A 27541-nucleotide genomic window follows, 5' to 3' on the forward strand; every position below is an offset into this window, starting at 1 on the left:
ATGAAAGCGAACGTGGAGCGCAGCGGGAGATGAGAGACGGTGATAGCGAAGAATGCGTGAGGAGGAAAGCGGAGGAGAAGGGATTAGCGAAAGCGTGAGAAGAAAAGCGTAGTGCCGTGCAAGACGGGCTCTGCCAGCGCCCTCTAGAATATCTGCTCTGCGGCGACGATGGCTACGAGATGGCGCCAGAGTAGCGCGCGTCGTCTGGGAGTTCTGTCTGCGGCGGCTGCTGTGAACACCGCCCATGCGCCACCCATGCGCTGGCCCTCGCGCTCTCCAGATTAGCGAGGCAGTCGCGCCACACTTCGCTCCGTTTGCAACGTGCCGCACGAGACAGTTTGTCCGCGCCAGCCAATATATCGCGAAATGAAAGCACGTAGAGAGCTACGCTAAAATTTCGCATGGAGATGAAAGGCCTGGTAATCGCATACCAACCATTTTTTTTCTGCTTTTTACTAGCCCAACCGGGAGCGTCTTCTCCAAGCGCCGGTAACGATGAAACGCTGTGCTTCATAGTGCACCGAGGTGCTGAGTAACCACAATATTGTGCGCAAGATACGTTACAACACTGTCCTACCCTTCCGGCGCGCACATCGAGTGAACTGGCTAAACTCTTTCCCTCTCTTCATCCTCCTCGAGCAAATTTTCGGTGTCGCTGCTGATGTGTTCACAACAAAAACGAAGGACGATGACCGACGAAAATGTTTTAAAAGCGACTGTTGGTGCAATAAGCAATGTACGAAGGGCCGCGAGTACGCACTGAAGCGGGCGGTCTGCTTACTGCATCTATGCAATGTTAATAAATGTTGTGAGGAAAGTAACGTGCGTAGAAGCAATCGATTACTATTGAGGAACTGCGGAATTACTTTCATGGGGCAGTAATTGATAACTCTAATCAATCACATTTTCGAATGAAGTAATTGTAATAGTAATCGGTTACATTTTTATGTAACGTGTACAAGTATGTAATTAACCTACCTCGCGACAGTTTCACATATGGTAATTAAGGCTCTTACCTAATTCTGCTTGCAGAGTGACCTCCTGGACCTGTTCTCACTCAACCTGCACCGCATCGACAAAGACGTGCAGCGCTGTGACCGTAACTACGCCTACTTCACTACAGCCAACCTGGAGAAGCTGCGAAATGTCATGTGCACGTCAGTCAATCTCTTTGTCGATGTGTAACAGTACCACGTCTTGGGCTTAGCATGTATGCAGCACTTAAGCGTCGCAATCTTTCATTCACATGTGGGTCATTGTTGAAGACGGTGTATTACTGAAAGAAGACAGTTACAGTATTTGCAAAAACATAACTTTACCAATAACATAATTTGAAAACGAAGTTCTTAAGGCCCAGAAGAAAAATACGGCCCCGTGCACATATCCAGTTTTTATGCTACTTCCATGATACTGATTGAAACAACGCACGGATGCCAGCTCACCTATACTGTTAATCTTTTCATCTAGTACTTAAGTGCTCAAAACAATTTGTTCATAACTTGCGTTTGTCCAGAGTTTGCCAAAAGAGGAAGTCGCAGTTTTGCCTGAAAGGTGAAACATCGATAGCGGTAGCAAAGTATAAGACAATTACACCAAGTACGGGCGTATTCCAAAAGCCATTTAAATTGCAGTAAACATTCGCCTAATAACTAAACAAGCATGGTCGCACGCGCGCAGAGACATACGTGAACAGATATCATTTGATCACCACGAGCATTCGCTGTCACCAGGGTGGCAGCGGTGAACACGCGTGCTTGTCCTAAAACGAAAACTTCGTGCTGCCGCTCGCTTCATTTTAACTGTGCCACTTATCCAAAGCTCCGACTACGCGACCTCCAGCACTAGGCGCGCGGGGCGACAGCGTGCATGAAACCGCCAGCCATCATGGCCCGCCCATAGCTCTAGTACCCGCCACAGATGACCTGTTACATACATCGCGCAGGACAAGTATGCGCTCAGCCGCACGGACAGCCATGCGCAGCCATGCCCGGGCTAGAACAGGAGACGCACGCTCTCCTCCCATAGCGCACGCTGGATAACATGACCTCCAATATTGGGCGCAAGGGGAAAGTGGCGCGCGTTAAGAGGAAGCTTCAGCTCGGGGCCTACTCCGATGCCCCTCATTCAAGTACTTGTAAGACGCAGAAACGCTTTTATAAAACAACCCCCCGATCAGTTTGAATGAAATTTGTTGCATTTGAAAGAGAAAGCTTGAAAGAGAAAATTCTTTTGACTGTTGGAAGCGGAATTTTGACTTGCGGGCTGAAATTTTAAAGAAACGTTGCCGAAAATTGGCATGTTTAAAAAAAAATGGAAGCACGAAGCTTACAAACCCGTAGCCTTGCACTGAAAACAGATATCGCAGCTTTGTAAACTGCACACGTTAGAGCATCTAAAGCGGACGAATTCGATATATGAATCTACAGTTTACATGAATTTGTTACAGTGTTCACACGTATTTCGCAAGTCCTACTCGCATATTAGTATAGTATACTTAATAGTGGTGTGTAGCACATATATTACATCCATTTTGTCTGCTTTAAATGTATTAATAGGTGCGGTTTCCAGAATTGTGTTACCATTTTTCAGTCTTGAGTTAGAGCTATAGCCTTTGCTTCTTTCTTGCTTTTTTACATTTTCCCATTTTCAACAATTTATGTGAAACAACAGATGGCCTAAATAAAAAATCCGCTTCCAGCAGCCACTAGATTTAATTTTTTAGACACTACAAACCTTGGGCGCTAAAACGTAAAGCTATTCCAAACTTTTATATTCTAATAAAACTTCATTTGGGCCTAGTTGGTACATAATTCTGAACATAAACTTACAGCGCAAAACCTAAGACGGACCACAAAAGGAAGATACGACCCACACTGGCCCGGACTGACAACTTCTTTTTTTCTTCCGTGTGAATGCATATATAAAGCCTAGGCCACACAACCACGCAGGCGCACACAATACATTACAGATATCTGCCAAATTATCACATATACGCAAACGTATAAAGTCGAATTCAGTTGGGTTCAGGGACAAAGATGTATCACTGATGCAATAATCGCCTTGTCTTTTTATGTGGTAGGCTTCTAAGGCAAGCCGCGCATGCTCATTCTTGCTTTTGACAAGAATCAACGTCCCATCGAGTCGCGCCTCACAATTGATGCAAGAGTTTATATGCACAACAAGGTGCGCTCCTCTATCTACATTTTTGTTTACTTTTTGCGTATGTTCCCTGAGTCACTCATTAACGCAACACCCTGTCTGGTCAACGCACGTCTTACCACATGAGAGTGGAATGGCATAAACCATGCCGACAGCGCATGGCACGTAAAAAGCACCATGCCGTATTTGGCCACCTCCACTGCTCTCTCCGCAAGTGCGGGAGCATAGCTTAGAAAGCTTGTTCTGCAATCAGCCCTTCACGATTGGCCAAACATTTTTCTGGTCGCCCCCACTTCGCTTGTCGGCCACGTTACGTCAGGAAGACCGCGAAAACTCTTAATCTGACGTGAAGTGTGCAGACTGATTATGCATTATTAGACCGAAAATAAAATAATTATTTCCGATTCTGTGCCTTTTTCGCCATCAGCCCTCTGTATCGGTCAAAGGTTTTCGGGCGGCGCCCACTTCGACGGTCTGTCCGCGATGTCAAAAAACCGTGAAATATCACCACGTCAGAGTGAGGTGTAGGCATTAAATATGCATTAATATGCCGAACAAAACTGATTTATTTTCGGTATAGAAGAAGACTGCCCCGTTTCGAAATAAATAGAAGATGGCTTCCCGCCCATCGCTCTGACAATGCATACTCGGAACTGCCGGTAAAAATGGATTTATTTGGATATAATAAAATACTTTGCGTGGCAGCATAACGTTGTCGCGCCCTTTCGGCACGTACACGACATCGCTTTGCCAAGTTTTCTTTGCCTTTAGAGACATTTTTTTGCTATATCAAATATATGGTCACTCCAGGCACATTTCTGCCGTCGCCGTGAGGTTCCGTATAAAGTCCAAGGGCGACAACACCGTCGCCGCGCGCCTTACGCTGTATGCGCGAGTAAAAACGTGCGAAGGGTGCCGATGATCGCGGCTCAATCTCACCCGCGCGAAAGGGAGAAAAATGGGCAGGAAGCGGCCCGTGTTCCGCCGCGCGCGAGGCACCCAACGTTGCGAGGCATTGGGGCAGGGGAGGGAGGAGGGGCGGCATTCTACTCCGGTTGCAAGTGCATATGTGGCGGCTGCGCGCGGTCGCGCGGCCGTAGCTTAAGAGCGATCGGCGTTGGGGGCACAGTCTAGGTGCTTAGGCGGCTCGTAGCTTTGTGTGTGCGGTGTGTCCTCGACGTTCAGTTTGCGTTGAAGCGATAGACAACACCACGAAGGTCACTTCGCTCGGTGCTGCTGCCGCGTTTCCCCACGCCAGCGTTTTGACGGCGACTGTCCGCGGTCATCGAGTGTGATGTGTTCATGTTTGCTGTGCGCGCTGACACCATGCTTGTTAATTTAATTAGCAAGCGAATGTTTACAAGTTGATACGGCCGATAAAATCACTATCCTGACTGCGTATGGCTCTCTGCTAATATGCTATCGCAATCGATGCTTCGCCTTTCCGGCGAAACTGCGACGTTTTTACCCTTCCGTCACACGCCGCCGCAATTTTGTACTAGCGACCGAATGGTCAGCATTCGGTGGCTATCAGCGTTCGGGTCCGCGGGCGATAAGGCGGCAACTACCGCGAGCACGAGTGCCTGGTTCGTCTGTGTGCTTAAGCGCGCAAGTAGACAGCTCCGAGATGCGCTTTAAGAAAGTGAAACCATAACTGAACCATACCGTTATTTCCCCACCATCTTGGAACTGAAACCGAACTTGTTGGAAGAACTGTTCCAAACTGGTTCAGCAAACGGGTCAAAAGGCCCCATGGACCCTCTGCTAGGGCACGTTAGAGGGGAAACGTTGAACAAAGGCTCAAAGCCTCCCATAGTCTGTAAACGATCCCACGTTACTGGCAAATTAAGACTGTAATAAAGTCAAATAACCTCAACTCAGTTCTGACACACAGTATGTTGTTAATTCTTGTGCAGCCAAGGCTGCTTCTTTATGTGATGAAAAATACAGGCGCTTTAATCGTCCGAACATGTCGTGTTCAATAAATAAATATTTTCATTTTGAACTCTAACGATTTTTTAAAGTGGCGTACGTTTGGCTCTACTTGGTACATGTACTTGGAGTGATACCAGGCCATTGGTGTTGGTTGAGGTAACTTTGTGAAATAAGACAACTACAAGACACACAGCCTCAGTAGCTGCTTCTTGGATGCAGCGCCGCACGGTCACCATAAAACAATATATCTCAGTAAACTATGCAGCAACCTAGGAATTGGTGCGAAAGCCTGTAACGTGATAGGCGCGTTAATTCAAGTTGTAATAAAGGCGATAATACATGTGATAGCATCAAGAGGATAGAAAACTGGCTTAGTGTTTGTGTTATGTCTACGCCTTCCTTTGTCTTCGTTTACAGTGCGCTGTTTGTTATTAGCCATTCGACAGCGTCGAAGTTTAAGTACTTTGAAATAAGGAAACTTTTGGCTGCGTCGTTAGAACTCGGTTGCAGGCTGTGTGTGTGTGTGTGTGTGTGTGTGTGTGTGTGTGTGTGTGTGTGTGTGTGCGTGTGTGTGTGTGTGTGTGTGTGTGTGTGTGTGTGTGTGTGTGTGTGTGTGTGTGTGTGTGTGTGTGCAGATATGCTGACTTACAGCTGCTTCTGTGAGCTGATGAAGCGAATGGCAGCCAACTTCCCGCGTGGGGGTGCCATGAACACCCTTTTAAGGGCAACGCCTGTCATAGAGACCTTCGTTGTTACCAAATCTTGATATATTAGACTCTCAACCTTAACGGGTGAGGTTCACGCACGTGCAAGACACCTTACAGGCGCAGCTAAATTGAATTAAATGGGTTTTCAATGCATTGGGCTTTCGAAAACAAATCACAGTACCGCTGCATGCGAACCTCGGGTCATATAGCTAGTCAGTTTCGCGTTACGCGAGGCGAAACTCGTTGAAATAAAATCTTTCGTTCAAATAAAATTCGCGGATGATGTGAAAGATATTGTTTTCTAAAAAAATCTTTTTCTTAATTCTGAACCCTTATGAACCCGCATGAACCGATTCAAGCCATTATATTTTTTCTCCGGAGGTGAACCTGAACCGAACAGGAAAACATGCAGAAGTCTGAATCTGAACCCTAACTGAACCCAAAAACTTTTTCGACTTGATACCTTGGTTTTAGGATTTTAAGAGCAACCCACATTTTGGTTCATACCAAAAATATTTGGTCATAATGAGGGGCTTCTTACGCTAGTTGTAATTACAAGTGCTCATAAGACTGCATCTACTGGAATTTTGTTATGCAGGACTTAGTGTTGCTTCTGTTTTTCTTTGGATGACTATGTTCACAGTGATGTGCCGTGCATTGCAGCTACGTGTGGGAGCATCTGGACGTCGGCTATGTGCAAGGAATGTGCGACCTCGTCGCTCCCCTGCTGGTCATTTTTGATGACGGTATGTTGAACGAGACGGCTATGGAAATCTAATGATGACTGGGCACTCTGAGCAGCTGAGGGGAGTTCCTTAGATTAATTCATCATTTCGTTCGTTTAGCATCCCAAGGCATACACTTGGGCTTTGAGACATGTAGTGGTGAGGGACTGAGGGTTAATTTTAACCTCCTGAGTTTTTCAACATCATCCTATAACTACACGAGTGTTTTGACGTTCTGCGGCCTTCATAATTAGACTGCCGCGGCTGGCATTAGAACCTACGGCTTAGCAGCAGGAAACCGTAGCCATCGTTCCACAGGCGTGTGTGCGCCAATACATCGGTGGCTTCACTCTTTCGGGGGCTATATGATAGGCGCTGTACATTTATTATTTTAGTTTTATTCAAATCCTCTACAGCCGTTTTTAACCATTATGGACTATCAGTACCAATAATCGCACGCCACGGCACATGCGCAGATAGTACCATGCAGATGCGCCATCATAACTCGTGTGATAAGCTACACGTCCATCTTAAAACCATCGTTGACCTACCCTTTAAAACAATCGTTGACCGTTAAAACTGTGACCTTCCCTCGCCAGGCGGTTATTCGTCAGACCTTTAACTATGTAAGCCACGAATGTTTCTGCATTATGCATTGTTACATCGTGAAAGAAGGCGTGCAGGCACGGGCACAAGGGACGGGGACCACATTTGTGTTGTATGGTTTCCTTCTCTTGTGCCTGCACGCCTCACCTTCTTTCAATGAATTGCGAAATGCGTGCCAGTTACTTTTGTGCTTCAATATATAAAGTGGAACAACAGTGCATTTTTACGGCAAGTTTGATGGCGCATATCTCCAAACTGGTGTCATTCTGGAAATTCATTCCAAGTGAATACGCATGACAAGCTACAATTTCGTAAATTGCAATATGTCGTAAAATAATTAACTAGGAAGGTAATTAGTGAAATTTTGTTGTTTAGTTGAATATGTGTTTCGATTTCTCATGCTACGAATGTCCGCCTCATCGAATAACCCAGCTCAATGATACGAATTATGCTACCTGCCACAGACAATTTCTAAAAATTCCGTAAAACTTAAAAATTAACAACCTGCATTTCTGGTTGTATTATGTTTGTATACACACAAATAAGGTATCTATTTGTGAACGGTGGCATTTTATATATATCTAGAGTGCTCACCACCACATGTGCAGATCGCTTACCCTGATGGCTATAAAACAGCAGGATTGCTGTGGTGACTGAGTGGTCATAATATTCAGCTGCTAAACACAGGGCCTTTTGTGCGGTTCTCAGCCATAGTAAGCATGCCATGGTGCAGATAGAACGCAAAATGCGCAAGTGATGTGAAGTGTGCTTTGATGAACTCCAGGGGGCCGAAATTACTCCGGAGCCTCTTGTTAAGATTCTTATCAAAACACTGACACAACTTTGGGATACTTATGATCCATCTATATGATCAAAATAATGAAATCGGCTGTAGCTAGCAAGAGAGGCAGTCATAACTTATGACAAATGCATTCTTTTACTATCAGGAATTAATTGTTCAAGGAATACATCTATACTTGAATATGTCCTGGAATGGTATATTAGTTACAGGTAGGGCTTGTATCTCGTCTTTTGAGACCTGTATGATCTTTTGCCTCACGCTTCATTTTCCTTGTAGATGAAATAATACTTTATTGTAATCATGGTCCCGATTACAAATATATCTAAGGGCAAGGTAGAAATAAATGGCTTATTTGTAAGACCAGTGATAGTTACATGACTGATTCAGTAATCTCAAACAAGAACTGCTTTTGAAGGAACTGTTTTGCAGCAGACAAGATGCTATACCTAGTTTTAGTAGCAACATACGTCTGTCTGTGTGTGTGTGTGTGTTTGCGCAGAGATGCTGACTTACAGCTGCTTCTGTGAGCTGATGAAGCGAATGGCAGCCAACTTCCCTCATGGGGGTGCCATGGACCACCACTTCGCCAACATGCGCTCACTCATCCAGGCAAGCTGACCGTACTCGGCTGAGGGCTACCAGCCAGCTGATTCTCTTGTTGTTCTGCTTTAAATTTAGTGAAGGTCAGCAGGAATGCATTCTAGCTTGTTAATGGGGGAACAGTAAGAACTCTTAAGCTGCTCAAAAAAAGCCTTCCACTATTCTGGTGAACTTTAAGCTAGACAGATCACGAGGCTAAAAATTATGTGTGTGGCATCCCAGCTACTCAAAATGTTTGGGGTAATCGCATTGCGTGAAGTCAAGTCAGCATTCCTGTGTGGAGAAAGCATTCTGCATGCCCTACACTGTCATTCACAGAATGGACAAGTGCTTGCAGGAACCGCTGCCAGACATGCGTGACATTTGATCTTTAAATGACAGTTGATGTTCAAGCAGCAGCACATAACTTATGCTTGACATAATTAATGAGCATAAAAAAGAAATACAGCACAAAATAAAACTTATTTCAAGTATGCACCAACTAGGTCCTCAGCAAGCACTTCTAAAACTTAATGTTGCACTTCTTCGTTCAATTATTTCACACCTACACATTCCGACTCTGAAGTATTCGTAGCGTACCCTCGCATGTAGCATGCACGCATATCATATTCATATGTAGCAGAGGCTGCACTAATTGTGTAGTAGGGAAGTGACATATTGTGTAACCCCATGATGGATTAGGCAGGTTATTTAGCATATTTCTTTAAGCTCTAGTAAAAAATTTAAAAAAGAGCTGCCCTTTATTGCCTTCAGAGCGCAAATAAAAATGCACGCAGTGCCGTCCGCCGTGTTTATGTGTGTTCTATATTTGCTCTCTAATCAGAAATCAGCAATCAGCTTCGCGCCTGCGGCGCTAGCTGGCGCCGAGAAGCGCGCAAGAATAAGGTTCCTTGATAATTTAAAAGTAGCGCCACTCTTTGAACGCTGCTGCCGCCGCGCGACCTCCTCGTCTCTTCCTCTCCCCTTGCGCGTCCTCTCCCCGGGAACCGGCTTTGCGCCTGTTTTTCTGCACGACGATCGGTCTCCCTGCCGTTGCCCTTGGAAACGCGCGGATCTTGAGTTTTACTTATGTTTTTCTTTTTCGTTGGCGCCATTTTTCTCCTTAGCTCGGCTGGCTCGGCGCAGCGAACGTTGGACGCTGTGTTTCGTGCGGTCTTGTGCTTGCACTTTGCCGTGCTTAGCGTATGTAACTACAGCAAGAAGCCTGAACATGATAATGCTGTTTTTATGATACCGCAAGGAAAGCGCGACGGCTTGCGCAAGAAGCAGTGGCTGCACAACATTGGCCGAAAGAACTTTGTTCTGACAAAAAACAGTGTTGTTTACGAGGCAAGGTGCCTTTATTATTGCTCATATCAAACCATCCACTAATGCTGCATTTTTTAAATTCTTCCGGCTTGTTCATCAGCGTTTTTGCTGCGACAATTTGTACGTTGCATAAAAATGTGGTTGTCCTCAGTATGCTGAATATTTTGCTGGGACTCCATCACCAGTGCACGTCGACTGTTTTTCATTAAGAAATGCAGCACTATAGGTTCTGCTTTCCGCAGAACCTATAGTGCTATAGGAGAATCGAGGAGTAATGTGCCGCGGGAGGAAAGCGTCGCTATACTTTCAAATTATCAAGGGGCTTTACGAAAGAGGAACCCCGCTGCATTACACGCCTCATACATAACTCGTTTCGACAGTGTCAATGCGTTGTGTGGCTACATTGACTAAATGCTAACGTGGTCACAGTCAGCGCGAGATGGATTCTGCCTGTGTTTTCTTGTATTTCACCTAATTACATAATTAGTTATTATTCGATATTCAATTTCTGAAATAATTTATTCAGCGCAGGAATGTCAATGAGGAAATTGTAGACCATCGTGAAACATTCCCGATCCAGCTGTCTGTTGATCAACACGTGCTACACGAAATGTTTTTCCAAGCCTGAAAGAAAGCCCGCGATACACAAAAAAGTGCCGCGCGACTAGTCATGCGGACCTTTTACGTGGGACACATGGTGTAAGCGTTGACTGTTGTAGCAGTACAGTTTGCTTCTTCTCACTGCGTTCCACTGCAACACGGATCATCTTTTGGACCCTGCACATGGAAAAAGTGCAATACTCCTTTCGTGCCTGCAGTTTTGCAAACACTTTTTTAAAAGACAATTGGGGATTGAAATCAACTCCCAGACGAAATATTGGATAACAGTCTTTCATTATTGTAACTTATGACGGTACATTTTATGAGTACTTTGATTTTTATAGTTGTGCCATTAGGTTGTGTATTTTGCATTTAAGTTCCTGCGCACTTTATTTGCCCAGCTATGTATCAAAACTACCTGGACGTCGTGTATGTCCACCTCTTTGCAGTAATGCCACTACGGCGATGCAGGAATCCTGTAAAAAATTACATCAGCGTAATCCAGCTTTAGCGTGATCTACAATGACAGATTTTAATTCTTATCATGCAGGCCGTACAGGCTCCAATTTGCAACAGTGCTGAAACTGAATAGTTTCGGTGGCTACTTACATTTCACCCAAACCTTTCTCACACAGATTCTGGACGCAGAGATGTTTGAGCTGATGCACCAGAATGGAGACTACACACACTTCTACTTCTGCTATCGATGGTTTCTTCTGGACTTCAAGCGAGGTGAACCTTTTTTATCTGCCTTACCTGCAGTGCATTTCAATGACATCTGTTGCTCTCCTCGGGCATTATGCATGTCTTTTCTTTCAATTTAGTTTCAGTTTTCCAATTCAATTTTATTTTTCTTGGTAGGGGGAGACAAGACAAAGAGCTGTTAACACAGCATGACAAAGGTCCGGCCCACTATAGCAATACAGCAGGAGCAGAAGTACAGGGATTGTGTACAGTACATAAACACACAATAGAAATGATCATGCAAATGAATACTACATACAAATGAGAAAAAGATGTGCTCTTGTGATGTTCATTTTGCAAAAGTATTTTTTAAAGTCTTAGGTAGAAATTTAACTTTTGATTGAAAATTGAATTGAATTTTTAGGTAGAAATTTAGTAGTTTATTTTTACGATATATCAATGCATGAAGTTATGGCAAAAAATAGAAAAATAAATAACAACAAACGTAAGTTACAGGTGTATTTCTATATACAAGAAAATTTCTGTTCACAGTACATTTTAATGAAGTTCCTGGCATGGCAAGTAGTATCACAGTCATCTTAATTTAACATATTCAGCAAGGTCGGTAAGGTGTAGAGTCTGGATTGCTTATCTTAATTCGGTCACGGTATTGGAACAATAAATTTTTCTTTGTGCCTTGTTGGTCTTGCGTGCACATTTTCCTGTAATTCAGACAGTGCAATAGTTACATTGTAATTATTCTTTAGGAGAAGTGTGTAACTTAAGAGTAAGCTATAGTTGGAGAATGAAAACACGGGCAAAATATCGGACTACATAAAAAGACTGGCACTGTGGGAGAAATATGGCACATTTGCAGCGCAACAAACAACCTTTTTGGAGTAAGTGCACTTTCTACAGATCGGTGACACCCGTCGTACACCAGATGGTGCTACAACACTGCAAAATCTAGAGCACAAGCGATTTATAAAGAAGTGTTTTAACTAACCAGAAGCAATGTCTCGTGCGCGAGATGATACCAACCAAAGACATTCTAGATTTAATGCATTCTACGTGCTCATTCCATGCAACATGTTTAGAAAAGACCACACTTAACGGTTCTACGCTGTCGTCATTTTCTATAACTTCTAGGGGTGTGCGAATACTGAAAGTTAGCAAGTTTCTGTCATTGCATAGTACGTTATGAAGCGTTGTATAAGTAAAGCAGAGATGGAGCATTAGAAACAGACAAGTAGTTTCTTCGCATGCACAGGATTCCTCTGAGAGTGTGAATGATCGCTGTATAGCCTGTCAAAGTATGGCTACCGACGTAGCCGTACGTATGACGTAGCGTATTCGATTACGCAAGTTCTCATGTTTTATTGCGATAGCAATTATATGGACACTCCAAGCGGATTTCTGCCGTCGCCGTCACTGTCGCCGTGAGGTTCCGTATATAGTCCAACGGCGATAAAATCGTCGCTGCACGCCGTATACTGCATGTGCGAGCGAAAGCGCGCGAGGGACGCGCACTTTCACGGAGAGCGAGCGCATGGCGGATAGCAAACGTGACGTCTCCGTCGCGCGAAAGGCCTTGGGGGGATGGAAGCGAAGGAGGAGGGCGCCGTTGTGCTCCAGAACCAACTGGGCATTTAGTGACCCTGCGCAAGGGGGTCTCAATCTGGTGCGCGAAAGGAGGACAGTGGGAAAGCAGCGCGCGAAGGAGGGGGTGCGGCTTCTACTCTGCCAGCAACTGCGTACTTTGCGCTGCTGCGAGCGGTAGCGCGCACCGTATCTTGCAAGCGACCTGCAAACAGCTCCTATCTTTGTATGCGCTGTACTTTCGCCGCTCAGTTTCCGTTGAAGCGATAGACCACACGAACCTTCGCTCGCTGCTGCTTCCGCGCTTGCTCACGTCAGCGTTTTGACAGCGGTTGTGTGCGGTCATCGAGTGTGATCTATTCATCTTTGCTTGTGCGCGCTGACACGATGCTTGTTAATTCAGTTAGTAAGCGAAGGTATCCAAATTTATACAGCCGATAAAACTACTATCCTTACTCCGTATACCTGTCTACTAATTTGCTATCGCAATTGATGCTTCGCCTTTCAGGCGAAACTGCGACTTTTTTGTCTATACTATGCCCGCAGTGTGAAAATTTGTGTTATTTTCGCTCCAAGTTTATGTTTATTTGGGGACAGTTGACGTTCTGAAATATTCGAAAAGTATTCGAAAAATATTCGCATTTACGAATAGTGACTATTCGATTCGTTATTCAAAAGTTCCGAGTATTCACACACCTCTAATAACCCCATTGCCCAAGTTGATATGAATACCCTTTAATGTTTTACCTTTCGGGGCAAAAAGAAGCATTTAAGTTTAGAGGCATTTATTTTCAGACGGTTTACATCTGCCCATTGTTTTAAGGTAGTCAGTTCCAGATGCGCTTTCCTTTCTATTTATGCTTCAGATGCACCGGTAACAAAAACTGTGGTATTATCTGCGTACGAGATCATTTTGACATCGCGAGCACTGTCTACTATATATTTTACATATAACAAGAACAGAATCGGTCCCAGTATACGAGTTCTGCCCTGTGGAACGCCAGTACGTTTTTGCAACAAAGAACGGTGAAGCGTTGTCGCAGCTTTCGAACTGCTTTCTATTTCAGAAATAAGGTTTCAGAAGCTCATACGGAATCCCCCTGACACCGTATTTTTCTGGTTTATGGAGCAATATCTCATGATTGACAAGGTCAAAATTCTTTGAAAAATCAGCGCCTGTCTGTCACCTTCGCCTTTTTGTCCTCGTTTCTCGCGTGCGCGCTACAGTTTCAAGATGAATAGCTACCAACTCGCCCAACTTTCAGTACTTTTACAATTCAACATAAATACTGGCGATTAGGTCTTTGCTATGGAATGCTGTTAAAATAACTTCTTTATGCTTCAACGGGGCTGTTTCTGCTGATCGGCGTTTTCAGAAGCCATAGTGGAAATAATGTAGTAAGTTACGCTTGCTGAAGTATGATAAGAGTTTGACGTGGATAACTTCTATACCCTTGGAAAAGACGGGCAATATTGAAACGACAATAATTGCTTAATGCGTTCTTGTCGCCGTGCGACATACGAGTGACTCGTTAATACGAATGACATACGAATACGAATGACTCGTGACGAATACGACATACGAATGACTCGAAATATACGAATGACTCGTTAATAATAACTTCTTATGTTAACGTCAACTGTGAGCCATATTTTTTTACGCGCAAGCGTCATGCCTCGTCAGTGAAATCGACGAAATTGTGTTTGAAGCCGCGAGGAAAGCGAGCGCCGGAGGAGGAAGGCGCCTAGAGAGGGAGAAGAGAATCGCGCCCCGGGGACAGTACCGAGGAGCATGCTGAGCTCGCTCGCGGCAATGCAACGCCACTTAGAGGAAAGTCTAGGTGGCGCTGAGCGAAGCGGGCAAGGAGAAAGGAGGCGAAACGTCGAGGAGGAGGACGGTAGGTGGAGGCGCGCTGAGTTGACCTCCTCTGGCAGTTGCTACGGGTTCTGTGTGCGCTATGTGTTCGTCTCGTGATAACATCGTCCCCGCGCGGTGTATGCGGTATGTGCGAGTGAAAGCGTGTGACGGTGAGCCGACGATGGCGGCTCAATCTCGCGCGCGCGAGGGAGGAAAGCGGGGAGGAAGCGCGCCGTTTTCCATCACACGCGAGGCACCGGGGGAACGGGAGGGAGGGAGGGGGCGTTCTACTTTGGCGGCTGCTGCATATGGCGCGCGAGCATTATCTTGAAAGCGATCTGCGATGCGGACAGGGTCTAGACGTACCGAGGCCGATTGGTTCGTGTGCACTATAGCACCCATATGCTTGCGCATCACCCGCGTTCACGAAGTGACACGTCACGATATCTCTCTTGCCTGTGCTGCAACTTTGTTTAGTGCTTTTGTCACTGCATGTCATCACTGTTGTGTCCTTAAAATTTGGGCTACATTGACACTTTCAGCAGTGGAGAGTGAGGTTTCCCTCTACTGCTTACGCAAGATGAAATCATTGTATTATCAAATACCAGAACTATTGAATCTCTGCCCAGAGATAGTCGACATAGTGTTGCAGTCTCAATCTCTTATCGCCATCAAAAAAGTAATAAAACACATTACAGGCCTGATTATCGAATGTGATTGTGTAATCACGACTTATTCTGGATATGCTGCTGAAAACGACCTTGAATGTTCAGAGAAATTACAATACCATTACAACAATGAGTTGCATTTTTTCGTCAGTTTCGTTTTGAGGCTGTTTCTACGTAACGGTTGCGCAAACACATATTTTTTTTTACAACGAAGCTGTTAATGCGTGATCGTTAACAACGAAGCTGTTAATGCGTTAGTGGTGATCGAAAATGTTATATGCAAGTTTCCACGGTTTTCTGACAGAGCTGAGACACTCCCGAAGTTCATATTTGAGAAACAATTGGGAATATGAAAGGCAATATGACGGCAAAGTTTAAGGTGTGCGTGACAGTTGGGGGGTAAGCGAAAATTGCTAAACCCTCAGTTTCAGCCTGTTTAAAGGTGTTATATGAAGGGCTTCAAAAGTTTGTCTGCTTTCCTGGCAGGACCAAAAATGGCAGATATCCATATTTTGATATTTCGAGGAAATAGGGGCCATTTCATGGGGGACGTGTACCAAAAGTTAGAACTGTGTAGGATACTTACGTGCTTTGAAAATATATATTGAATGCTCGCTTTCTCTGAATTTTTGTGCGTTACACAAGGCATGCATATCTGCCAGGTTTTCATGTAACGAATTACGTGTAAGTCATTACTGGTAATCAATTACTATTATTTGTAGTTTTGTAATTGATCGATTACTTTTCTACCCAATAATGCACTGTAATTCAGTTACTTTTTCAGTAACCAATTACATGTAACAAGTTACTTTATTGACCAGACGAGTTGTAACAGCCGATGCAGCTTTGAGCACTCGAGTTAATGCGAAGATACAATAGAACGCCTGCGGTCGTCCCACGAAGTAAGCAGCCTGTGCAAGTTCAAACAACCGGGTAGCTCGGTATTTGTTTTCTTAACTTATAAGGCTCCACCAGGTGTTAGCCGAGTTAATGAACCGTTACTGGTATGTTTCGATAGTGACGGCCACATCGGACGTCAATACAATGTGTCACTCTGGTGTGACAAATAGCTTATGAAACTGAAGGCTAACTGTGTAAATCGATGAGCATATCACGTACGGTCAACAATGGCAATCAGTGTAGATATGTACATAATTACACTTTGCTATCAACAGTAAAACACTCACAAATATTATGGCCTTAGCATAACTCATGATTTGTCGTGGAATACGCAAGGTAATTATATTGTTGCGATACAGCATGCGCTTATAAGCCATGGCGCAAAGAAAGACGAAGACGGGCATTCGGGCTTGGCATGAGCTGGTTACCATATTGATCTCTGGCTGCCATGCATTTGTAAATACAGTGTAAATAGTCTCTTTTGTCTGTGTCTTTCCGCACGTAGCATTTTGGTGGAGGTTTGTAATCCCCGTCCTCGCCACGGAGCTCCACAGCGGTCGCTACATCGAGCTCGCTACTATGCCTCCCGGAGATGAGACCTCATCATCGCCGGCTGCGACTCGTCAGACTGCTCCAGCCGTGACGCTTGCCCACACTCGCGACCCTGGTCTGTTTTCCGGCTTGGACGGCACTGACGTCGACGAGTGGATCAGACTCTGAACGCGTCAGCACTAGTAACAGGTGGCATCCAACGATCAAGCTCGCTAATGTCGTTTTTAACCTGACCGGCACTCCTGGCGTGTGGTACCGAATCCACGAAGATGAATTATCAAGCTGGGACATTTTCGAAGAAAAACTTCGCGAACTGTTCGGCGACCCTCTTGGGCACACCGTCGCAGCAAAAAAAGGCCATTGCGACACGTGCTCAGAGCCCCACAGAGCCCTACGTCTCATACATACAAGACGTCTTGGCTCTTTGCCGCAAAGCTGACAAGATGTCTGAAACAGACAAAGTGGCCCACATCTTAAAGGGTATCACGGATGACGCCTTCAACTTGCTGGTTTTCGGCACTGTTCCAACTATTGACGCCATTCTCAAAGAATGTCGCCGCTTCGAACAAACTAAAAGCCGCCGTATCATGCCCCATATCGTGCGCCGGCCCAATACCGCTGCTACGAGTACGTCGACTAGGGAGGACCATCCCCGTCAGCCGAACCCATGTGATAACGTAACTGGCGTCGTTCGTCGCGAGCTCGAGGCCGCTTATTCGCCATCCTACTCCACGACGCCCACCGATCCATCACCAGCCACGATTGCTGTGATCCAGGTCGTTGTCCGACAAGAATTTGAAAACATGGGTCTCAACTGCGTGTGCTCGTCAAACCACGAACCTAGCGTGTAGCGCTTCTGTCGGGGCCCTCCTCGTCCTAAACGGTCCCTTCCCGCCATATCCCGCAAAACGTCTTAATGGTGCACCTTTGACAACAAGCCCATCTGTTTGCATTGCTGCCGCATTGGCCACATCGCTCGTTATTGCCGAAACCGATGGCCAACTCCGTCTCCAACATGAAACAGTGCCTGCAACTTTGCACCTACTGCTCCCCATGCTTCTCGCCATGATCGTGCTGCCGCTGACGCCGCTGCCCCGAATCTTCGCAATGGCCGATCGCCGTCATCGGTCTCGTTCGCCCCAGCCCCGTCGCTTCTCGTCACCGTCCATGCCCCTCTATACGCGGCCGGAAAACTAGGAACTGCAGCTTCGGGAGGTGAAGCTGCGATGTCGATCTTGCCCTCAAATCCGCTACTTACTTTGCCCACAATCCAGAACTTTCTTGAGGTTGACGTTGAAGGCACTGCTGTCACTGCGCTGATCGACACAGGTGCGCGCCTCTCCATTATGAGCGCTGCCTTCCGACGACGACTTAAAAATCTCCTTACTCCTGCAACCACACGCGTCGTCCGCGTTGCGGATGGCGGTACTGTTCCTGTCATCGGTATGTATACAGCACGCGTAAGCATAGCAGGCCGCCACACTGCTATCCTTTTTACCGTGATTGCTCATAGCCCGCACGACCTCATACTCTGCTTCGATTTTCTCTCAGTGCATTCAGCTCTTATTGACTGCTCCGCGAGCACCCTCCGCCTCGAACTTACCATTCTTTCGGATACTTGTGATACAATTCCCAGCCGCCTAAGTGCCACCAGCTTCGTCCGCGTGCCGCCCGAATCATTATCATACCGTATTTATTCAAATATAGGTCGACCTTTTTTTTCCCCGGAAATGTTACCCATAATTGGCCATCGACCTATATTCGTGACCAAAGAATCTCGACCTATATTCGTAAGCTAGCAAAAGTACCGAGCTTATGAAGTTCCATTCTGGAACAGGGCCGCCGCCGGGTACGCGAGCGCTCACCGACGAGTGCTAGACCACGTCAGCAGTGGTGGCATAAGTGGCCGCGTTCGACGCAACTTTGGGGCATAAACCGCCGTGCAGGCAGGCCCGAAGCGGTGTCTTCTTACGGAAACACACTTGTTTATTGGTTGTTTGGTTGTTTGCCTCTGCGTCGCCCTTTTCTGATCATGACGGTTCACATTTGCTGCTGCGCGACTGTGCGACGATGTCACGTTGGCATGGCTACACTTCAAGCGCCAAGTGGTACTTTTTGCCGATAACTCGACTACTCAGCTCGAGTTCGACGTGAATGAAAAGCTGATTAGGGATTGGAGGAAGCAGCGGTGCCAACTTTTTGCGTGCAACGGGCGGAATCGTGCTTTTCGCGGCCCATCAACTTGGAGGCGTGACGTTCTCGAGAAAGAACTGAGGCTTCATGTGGAAGAGGAGCGTGCAAAGTGTCTTCAGGTATCCTGCGAGGACATACAAAGGAAAGCCCGGCAGTTGGCGCAACGAGACTGGATCGGCCGGCCGGTCGACGTTTAAAGCGAGTCGGGGCTGGGTTCATGCGGCGCAACGGCTTTCCGACGAGGACAACTTTCCTGACAGTTCTGACGAGGATGTAGCTTGTGGCAGCGAGTGGCCGAGCCGAGCTTATTGTAAATAAAGGTGTGTAATGTTCCCATTTTTCAGTTTCTCAAAAGATCGACCTATATCCGAATATTTTTATTTCTCAGAGAGCACAATATATAGGGGTCGACTTACATTCGTGCTCGACCTATTTTCGAGTAAATACGTATATCGAGCTGTCGTCTTCCCCGCCCGTTCCTGACGGAGAGTATCTCATCACTCCGCTGCCCAACATTCCACTGCAGTATAATGTCACCGAACCTCACACAGTTCTGACTATCACGGCCAACCGGACTTGCATTCCTGTCGACAACTTCGGTCGAATCAAGCACAGTGTGCACCAGGGAATTTGCATCGCCCAACTCGAGCCTTTAGATGACCATCACGTGGCGGCTTTCTCACCCGATGCTTCGTGTGAGCCTACCAGATTTCCGAAGTCTGCTTCTTGTGCTGATCCCAAGATTCAGAAAATGATCGCGACGGGCCTTTTACCAGCGCAAGCCGAAGACCTCTACCGTATTTTGTCTTCCTACAGGGATGTTTTAGACTTTAACAATCGCCCCTTAGGCCGGACGCTTCCTGTCAAGCATCATATTAATACTGGCGATGCTGCTCCTATTCACCACAGAGCATATCGAGTATCTCTATCGGAGCACCATGTAATTCAAACTGAGGTCAACAAGATGCTCGATGTTAACATATTTGAGCCTTCTTTGAGTCCGTGGGCGCCACCAGTAGTGCTGTTTAAGAAGAAGGACGGGGCATGGCGCTTCTGTGTGGATTACCGCCATCTGAACAAAGTGACTACAGTTAAATAACAAAGAAAGACGTGTACCCGCTGCAGCGAATCAACGGCGCCCTTGACTGCCTCTACGGTGCCAGCTACTTCTCTACTGACCTTTGATCTGGGTACTGGCAGAGCGCCGTCGACGATATGGACAGAGAAAAAGCCGGCAGATCCCACGCCTCATGGGAATCGATGTTACGCGAAGCAGTGTGCAGGGAGCCTACCAAGTTCACGAAACGATCATGAGAGCACCAAGACGTAGGCGGCTATTTCATGACCTACATGACACGCATGTCATGACATTCATGTCATGAGTCCTCAGGAGTCCCTTTAGCTACACCTAAGAGACCTTAGGACGAAAGCCGTAGTCATACTCCTGACTATGACTTCTACCACCATGCTTTAGTGTTTCCTTCACTTAGTACCCACGTCCGAACCCATTTCAGTATTTTTGAGTGTTCATGTTTTTTGGCTGAGTCATTGTCATTTTTTCTCAGTCAATGTCATGACTATGACTTCGACCAACAACCTTAGCCTTTTCCTTCACTTAGTACCCCATCCGAACTCATTCCACTGGTTTTTGTGTTAATATTTTTTCGCTGAGTCATTGTCATTTTTGCTGAGTCATGCTCATGACTATGAGTTCTACCATCATCCTTTAGTATTTCCTTCACTTAGTGCCCACGTCCGAACCAATTCCAGTGGTTTTTGAGTGTTAATATTTTTTCGCTGAGTCACTGTAATTTTACTGAGTCACGCTCATGACTATGACTTCTACCAGCATCCTTTAGTGTTTCCTTCCCTTAGTACCCACGTCCGAACTCATTAAAGTGGTTTTTGAGTGCTATACTTTTTTCGCTGAGTTATTGTCATTTTTGATGAGTCATGCTCATGACTATGACTTCTACCAGCATCCTGTAGTGTTTCCTTCACCTGTGTCCACGTCTGAACCCATTTCAGTGGTTTTTGAGTGTTAATCTTTTTCGCTGGGTCATTGTCATGACCTACATGCCACGCAAGTCATGACATTTATGTCGTGACCTATCAGTTATGTTCGTCATACACTCCTGTCATACTATACCAATTTTGGTACCTACCAAGTTAACGAAATGAGCATGATAGCACCAAGACGTAGGCGGCTGTTTCATAACCTACATGACACGTTTGTCATGACATATCATTTATGTTCGTCATATACTCTTGTCATAGTATGCCGATTTTGGTACATACCAAGTTAAGGAAACGACCATGAGAGCACAAAGTCGTAGGCGGCTAGATAGATAGATAGATAGATAGATAGATAGATAGATAGATAGATACTGTCGAAGTAGCAAATGTTCGCCAAGAAATGCTTCGCATTTAAAAGATCGCATTTGTGACACCCGACGGTGTTTTCCAGTTCAAAGTTATGCCTTTTGGATTACGTAACGCGCTGGCCGCTTTTGAGCGTATGATGGACTCCTTGCTTCAGGGCAAATGGTCCGCATGCCTGTGCTACCTTGACGACGTTATTGTCTTTTAATCAACATTTGACACTCCTGTTGAACGTATCTCTACTATACTTGACGTTTTTCGTAAGGCCAGGCTGCAACTCAACTCATCGAAATGCCGTTTCGGCCGGTTTTGGGCCATCTTGTCGACGCTACCGCAGTACAACCTGACTCAGACAAGATTCGTGCCGTCCAAGATTTTACGGTTCCTAAGTAAGCCACAGACGTTCTCAGTTTTGTTGGGCTGTATTCTTACTTCCACCGCTTTGTCCAAGATTTAGCCGCTATTGCTTGACCTCTCACTGACGTTTTGAAGAAAGGCGTGCCCTTCTCACAGGGACCTCTACAATCTGCCGCCTTCTCTGCTCTCATCACGCATTTGACCTCACCATCGATCCTCGCCCACTTCGACCTTAATGCACCAACAGAATTGCGTATGGATGCCAGTGTTCATGGTGTCGGCGCTGCCCTAGCCCAGCATCAGCGTAGCCAAGATGGCGTTGTCACTTATGCCATCCGCCTCCTCTCACCACCAGAGCGCAACTATTGCAGAACGGACAGTTGCCAAGTTCTGTCGTTACCTTTACGGCCGTCCCTTTTCCGTGGTAACCGATCACCATGCTCTCTGCGGGCTTTCCTCCCTCAAGGATCCCACGGGCCGGCTTGGTCGTTGGGCTTTGAGGCTACAAGAGTTTTCATAGTCTGTGATTTACAAGTCCGGACGCCTGCACCAAGACACGGATAGTTTGTCGCGTTACCCCGTCGACAGCTCTGACGTACCTGACATCGAGAAGGCCGCCTTGTGTTTTCTCCGTGTGTGACACAGCTCCTCCGTATCACCGACGAGCAACGTCGTGATGCCTCACTCAAAGTTCCCATCGATTGTTTTGAATCCGTGCCCGACGACGATTCCTTACGCCTCTTCGTTCTCCGGGATGGTACTTTGTACCATCGGAATGTTCATTACGAAGGGCCCGATCTCATTCTTGTCATCCCAAAGCACCTCCGTGCAACCAACCGTTCTTAAGGAACTTCACAACGCGCCCACCGCTGGACATCTAGGCGTGTCGCGAACTTACGACAGAGTACGCCGCCACTTCTTCTGGCCTGGTCTTGTATGTTCTGTGCGACGCTAGGTCACAGCTTGTGAGCCATGTCAACGGCACAAGAAGTCATGGTTTTAGAAGGGCGCAACAAGGAAGACGACAGACGAAAGAACACACGTACACAAGCGCGTGTACGTGTGTTCTTTCGTCTGTCGTCTTCCTTGTTGCGCCCTTCTAAAACCATGCATCCGTACCAACTCGCCCAATTGTCAGTGCTACACAAGAAGCCATCCCTACTTCCCGCTGGGTGCCTGCAGTCCCTCGAAATTCCGGTCGTGTCGGCCTGGACCTCCTGGGCCCTTTTCCGGCATCTGCTTCGGGGAACACGTGGGTTGCTGTCGCTGTTGACTACGCGACTAGATACGCCAATACGCGCGCTCTCCCAACCAGCTGCGCGACGGATGTGGCATATTTCCTGCTACGCGACGTCATTCTGATGCATGGAGCTCCACGTAAAATGCACACAGACCGAGGCCGTACCTTCTTGTCCAAGGTCACTGATGACATTATGCGCGTCTGCTCTATCCAGCATCATGCAGCTTACCACCTACTACCATTCACAAACCACTGGCCTGACCAAGCGATCAAACCGGACCCTTACAGCTATGCTGGCGAAATACGCTTCAGCCGATCACCGCAATTGGGACCTGGCTATAATTCGCCTACAGTTCTTCTCGCCTCGACACTGCCGGTTATTCCCCGTTCTACCTCTTGTATGGCCGTGAATCGACGCTTCCGGTCGACACCTTGCTAGCATCGATTACCACCTCGACAAGTGAATATGCCCGTGATGCCATCGCTCGCGCTGACAATTAACGCTCGACAACTAGCACGCGCTCGCCTGTCAGTGTCGCAAGAGAACCAGAAGCGCCGCTACGACGTGCGTCACCGTCAAGTGGACAAGGCAAAATCGCGTGTGTACAGAAAACTATCACCATCAGCATTGGCTCGTGCGTCGTCTTCTTCCACAGTGGGCTCGTTGGCGCCCCGCGGGTCTGCGCTCGTGCTCGGCACGCGCTCGTGCCACAACTCCCGCGTTATTCGTCGTCCTCTTCTTCCACAGCTGGCTGCGTTGTCGCTCATCATTCCAGCGTAGAATTTCACTTCTCTTCTGTCGTCGTATTGGGGAGGCCGCGTTTACGGGGTTATGAGTCATTGCTTAAGGCAGTATGAGCCATGCATTGTCTTACGTGACGGACAGACTTAATTTTGAAGCAATTTCGAAGAATCGCAAGCGGCAATAGGCGGGCGAATGCTGCTAACCCCGCCGCCCAGCAAACTCGAGACATTGAACGCAGCGACAACGGCGGACTGCGGGCGTACCGTCAGGGACGTCGTTCTCTCCGTAGCAGCCGAACGTGTGTGTAACCTCTTAATTGAGAAATACTTTAATAAACATTCGGGATTTATCCAGTGATAAACACCGAGGCCGCACGTTTCAGCTTCGCTGGTTAACCATCTTCACTGATGGCACTAAGCCCCATGAACCGCCATGTATTGAAGGTATGGGCATCTATGGAAGCATGGCTTCAGAACGGCGCAACAAGGAAGACGAAAAGACGAAAGAACACACGAACAGAAGCGCCGACTCACAACTAAAGTTTATTCCATATCACAGAGCAGATTTATACACACACGTGGCCACACACAACGCAAAAAGAACAACGTGTGTTCTTTCGTCTTTTCGTCTTCCTTGTTGCGCCGTTCTGAAGCCATGCATCCGTACCAACTCGCCCAATTGTCAGTGCCACTCAACGTGGCGTCTATGGAAGCTTCGCTACCAGGTATATTTACGTTGGTTCCGCTGCACCCTCCTCTCCGCTTTCCTGATAAAAGCGCGCGTCCCTCGCCCTCACGCGCTTTCACTCGCACATATGTCGCCGTTTCCTCTCCGCCCAGATCAACATGGCCGCCGGGCTGAGAGGTCGCACGTCACCTCGGCTCCGCTAATTTGCCCGTTCTGACCGGTCCACCTCGCTATCGCCCCAGGCAGTGTGCCGGAGATTCGAGCCCTTATCAGCGGGACCCTGATGACCTCACTCTCAACCGGTAGGACCATCCCACCTCCTCCTATCGGTTCGAGAAGAACGAAGCGGGCGCTGACCCGCTAAGACTCGCAAGTAGGCGTAGCTCGCACTCGGCGAGCGATGACCTGCTAGCCTCCTTAACCCCATGGATACACCACCTACGACGTCGGGTCTGCAAGCCGGACAATCTCCGGCCATGCAGCCCCTTCTAGCCCCCCCGACGCCCCAGCTCGTGGACCTACAGGAGATGGAGGAACTTACCTCGGCCAGTGACGACGACCGAGCGTCCTCCCCGCTGCTCCCGCAGGCTGCCCAACAACAAGGGACACAGTCCGACACAAACTGGGAACTGGCGCTCTCCCGGCGCCAGAAGCAAAAACAAAAGCGCCAGGACCGAGCACGAGAACTGGAAGGCCAGGCAACCGGGCCGGCCAGAATTCAGTCCCCGCCAGGCTCTGCCAGCAACGCCCAGGTAAACAACTCGCCTCCTACCACGCAAACGGCAGCGACGCCCGACGCGTCCGCAGCGAACGCCAAGAGCTCGCCCGGAGAGACGCGCCGGCTGCGTCGCCGGCTACCGCCGCTACCTCGGAACGACTTCAAGATTATTCTGCGCCCCAAAAAGGGCCTAAATATCAAGACACTCACAACTCACCAGGTGTGTCGGGCTGTGGTGGCAGCCTGCAACTACCACCCCAAGTGCACCGGCAACGACTTTATTGTGCGGATCCGTACAGGGTCGAACATCATTATCGCAAGCACTCCACACATCGAAACAGCTGAGCTCCTTCGTCGAGTGTCCACGCTCGCCTTCGGCGGGAGCAATCATGACTTCAACACCTACGTGGCGGCCCCTGACAACACTCTACGGGGCGTTATACATGGTTTGGACCCTGGAACTTCTCCAGATGAACTAAAAGCTAACCTGTGAGTGCGGACGCAGGGCGTTACTATCCATAGCGCCCGCATGCTTGGGACATCGAAGACGGCCGTTATAACTTTCGAAGGCTCCCTTGTTCCCCGCTACGTTCTCTACTACGGCGGGGAGGTAGCGTGCCACCCGTACCGTCCAACCCGACAAGTGTGCCAGGTGTGCTACCAGCCTGGTCATCGCTCGGACGTTTGCCCCACTCCGGACGCTGCCGTGTGCCGCCAGTGTGGCATTTTGAACCCCACTGAGAACCACCCCTGCACTCCTCAGTGCAAGTTCTGTGGGGAGGGACACCTCTCAGGAGCCAAGGAGTGTCCTCAACGTCTGAAAACTCTTCGCCGTAGCAGAACCCCTCAACGCCAGCCGCCAAGCGCGCGCCGCCGGTGGTTCAGTAACGATGACGACTCCTCAAAGACCCCTTCCCGGTCCCGTTCCCGATCACAGTCCTTTCCGCCGCTCCCACCAGCCGGCCTGGACCAGCTTCAACCCTCCCAGCCCGAGCAACGCAGCTCCCGCGCCCAGCCGGAACGCCACGCCACCCATGACCAAAGCACCGGCCTGCAAAAGAAGGGCTCCGCTGCACCAGCCGGCCGGCCTGCCGCCCCGCCGCCCGACAGGGCCGCCAAGGTAAGCTGGTCGACTGTGGCAAAGACCCCCGTCGCTCCGTGCTCAAACCCCCCACCCACACTTCAATATGAAGCACTGGCCCAAGAGAACCAGCAGCTTAAGAAAGAACTCTCACAACTTAAAGCCGAACACGCCCGTGAAATGGCTGAGCTACGCGCCCTTATCACCCAAGCCGCCACCCCCCCCCCACTCCACCCCACACACGAGGCCCCTCCCTGCGCGGATCCTCCTGCATCCCCCCAGGAACCCCCCATTACATATACCGTACTACACGAAATGTTGCGAGAACTCACGAAACAACTCACGCAACAACAACAGAACCAAAACCACCAACTTACGCAGAGCTTCTCTGCCCAACTCTCCCAACTGGGCACACGCATCGCGGATGTCGAAACACACCTTGAAGCCCGCTTTGCGGAAATAGGCGGCTCCCTCCGCAAGAAACGAACGCACACTCCTACCTCCAACCCCCCGATTCAGCTCAACCCGGTCACCCCCGCGCAGACAGCTACCGGCCCCGGAGTTATCCTCAAGGCCCCCCAACTCACCCTACCCCCCACCTCTCGGAACTAACATGGGCAGCACCACCGCATCTCCGCAAAAACGTTTAGAAATTTGGCAATGGAACTGCCGAGGCTACCGTCGTAAGCGGAGCCTCCTTCAACAATACATAAACACCCAGCTTGAACCGCCAGACGTCATCGCCCTACAGGAGCCAGGTGTGTCGCCAACCCTGTCAGGTTACGAGGCCTATGACAGCCCGACCGAGGGCAAAGCGGCCATTCTCGTCAGTAAGGCGCTCACTGTCATTGCCCTAGACGTCATCCCAGACACTCATATTGAGCATGTCATTGTAGAGGTCGTGCTCCGGCGTCGGAAAAAGACCAGCAAGCACAGCCTTTTTATCCTCAATGCCTATAGTCCCCCCCGGCAACGCCACACAGACTTTTATACCCTCATCCGAGGTGCTTGTACACTGGCCAAGGGTAAGGATCTGATCCTACTCGGGGATTTCAATGCCCAAGACACAAGCTGGGGCTACAGGAATTCTGACCACAAAGGCAAGCAAATTGCCGCTGCCGTCGACACTTACCGGCTCGAGCTCCTGACCGATCCTACCACACCCACCCGCATCGGAAACAGTGTTTGTCGTGATACCTGCCCTGACCTTACCTTCATCAGAGGCAGCTCCACGTACACTTGGGAAAATCTCATGGAAACCCTGGGTAGTGACCACTATATCATTCGCACTCAACTCACTGAGGATGGTCTGCGGCGTCCCATCGGGAAAGCCAAAATCACGGATTGGGATGCATTCAGATGCGATAGCGAGCAAACCCTCGACGCTAACACCAGCCTTACGGACTGGTGCGAACAGCTTCGCCGCACCCAAGAT

At 48.1% G+C, this 27541-nt stretch overlaps 1 protein-coding gene across 1 annotated transcript in view; it reads left to right on the plus strand.

Moving 5' to 3' along the window:
- LOC119445320 (small G protein signaling modulator 2-like) overlaps positions 1 to 27541 on the plus strand; it is a 161522-nt gene that overhangs the window by 108585 nt on the left and 25396 nt on the right. Inside the window, exons 17-20 of the mRNA XM_037709634.2 lie at positions 1033 to 1157; positions 6465 to 6547; positions 8434 to 8543; positions 11078 to 11174. Of these exons, the coding sequence (XP_037565562.2) occupies positions 1033 to 1157; positions 6465 to 6547; positions 8434 to 8543; positions 11078 to 11174 (415 nt within the window). The remainder of the gene's footprint in view (positions 1 to 1032; positions 1158 to 6464; positions 6548 to 8433; positions 8544 to 11077; positions 11175 to 27541) is intronic.

Source organism: Dermacentor silvarum, chromosome 3 (assembly GCF_013339745.2).
Source record: "Dermacentor silvarum isolate Dsil-2018 chromosome 3, BIME_Dsil_1.4, whole genome shotgun sequence".
NCBI classification, from domain to species: Eukaryota; Metazoa; Arthropoda; class Arachnida; order Ixodida; family Ixodidae; genus Dermacentor; species Dermacentor silvarum.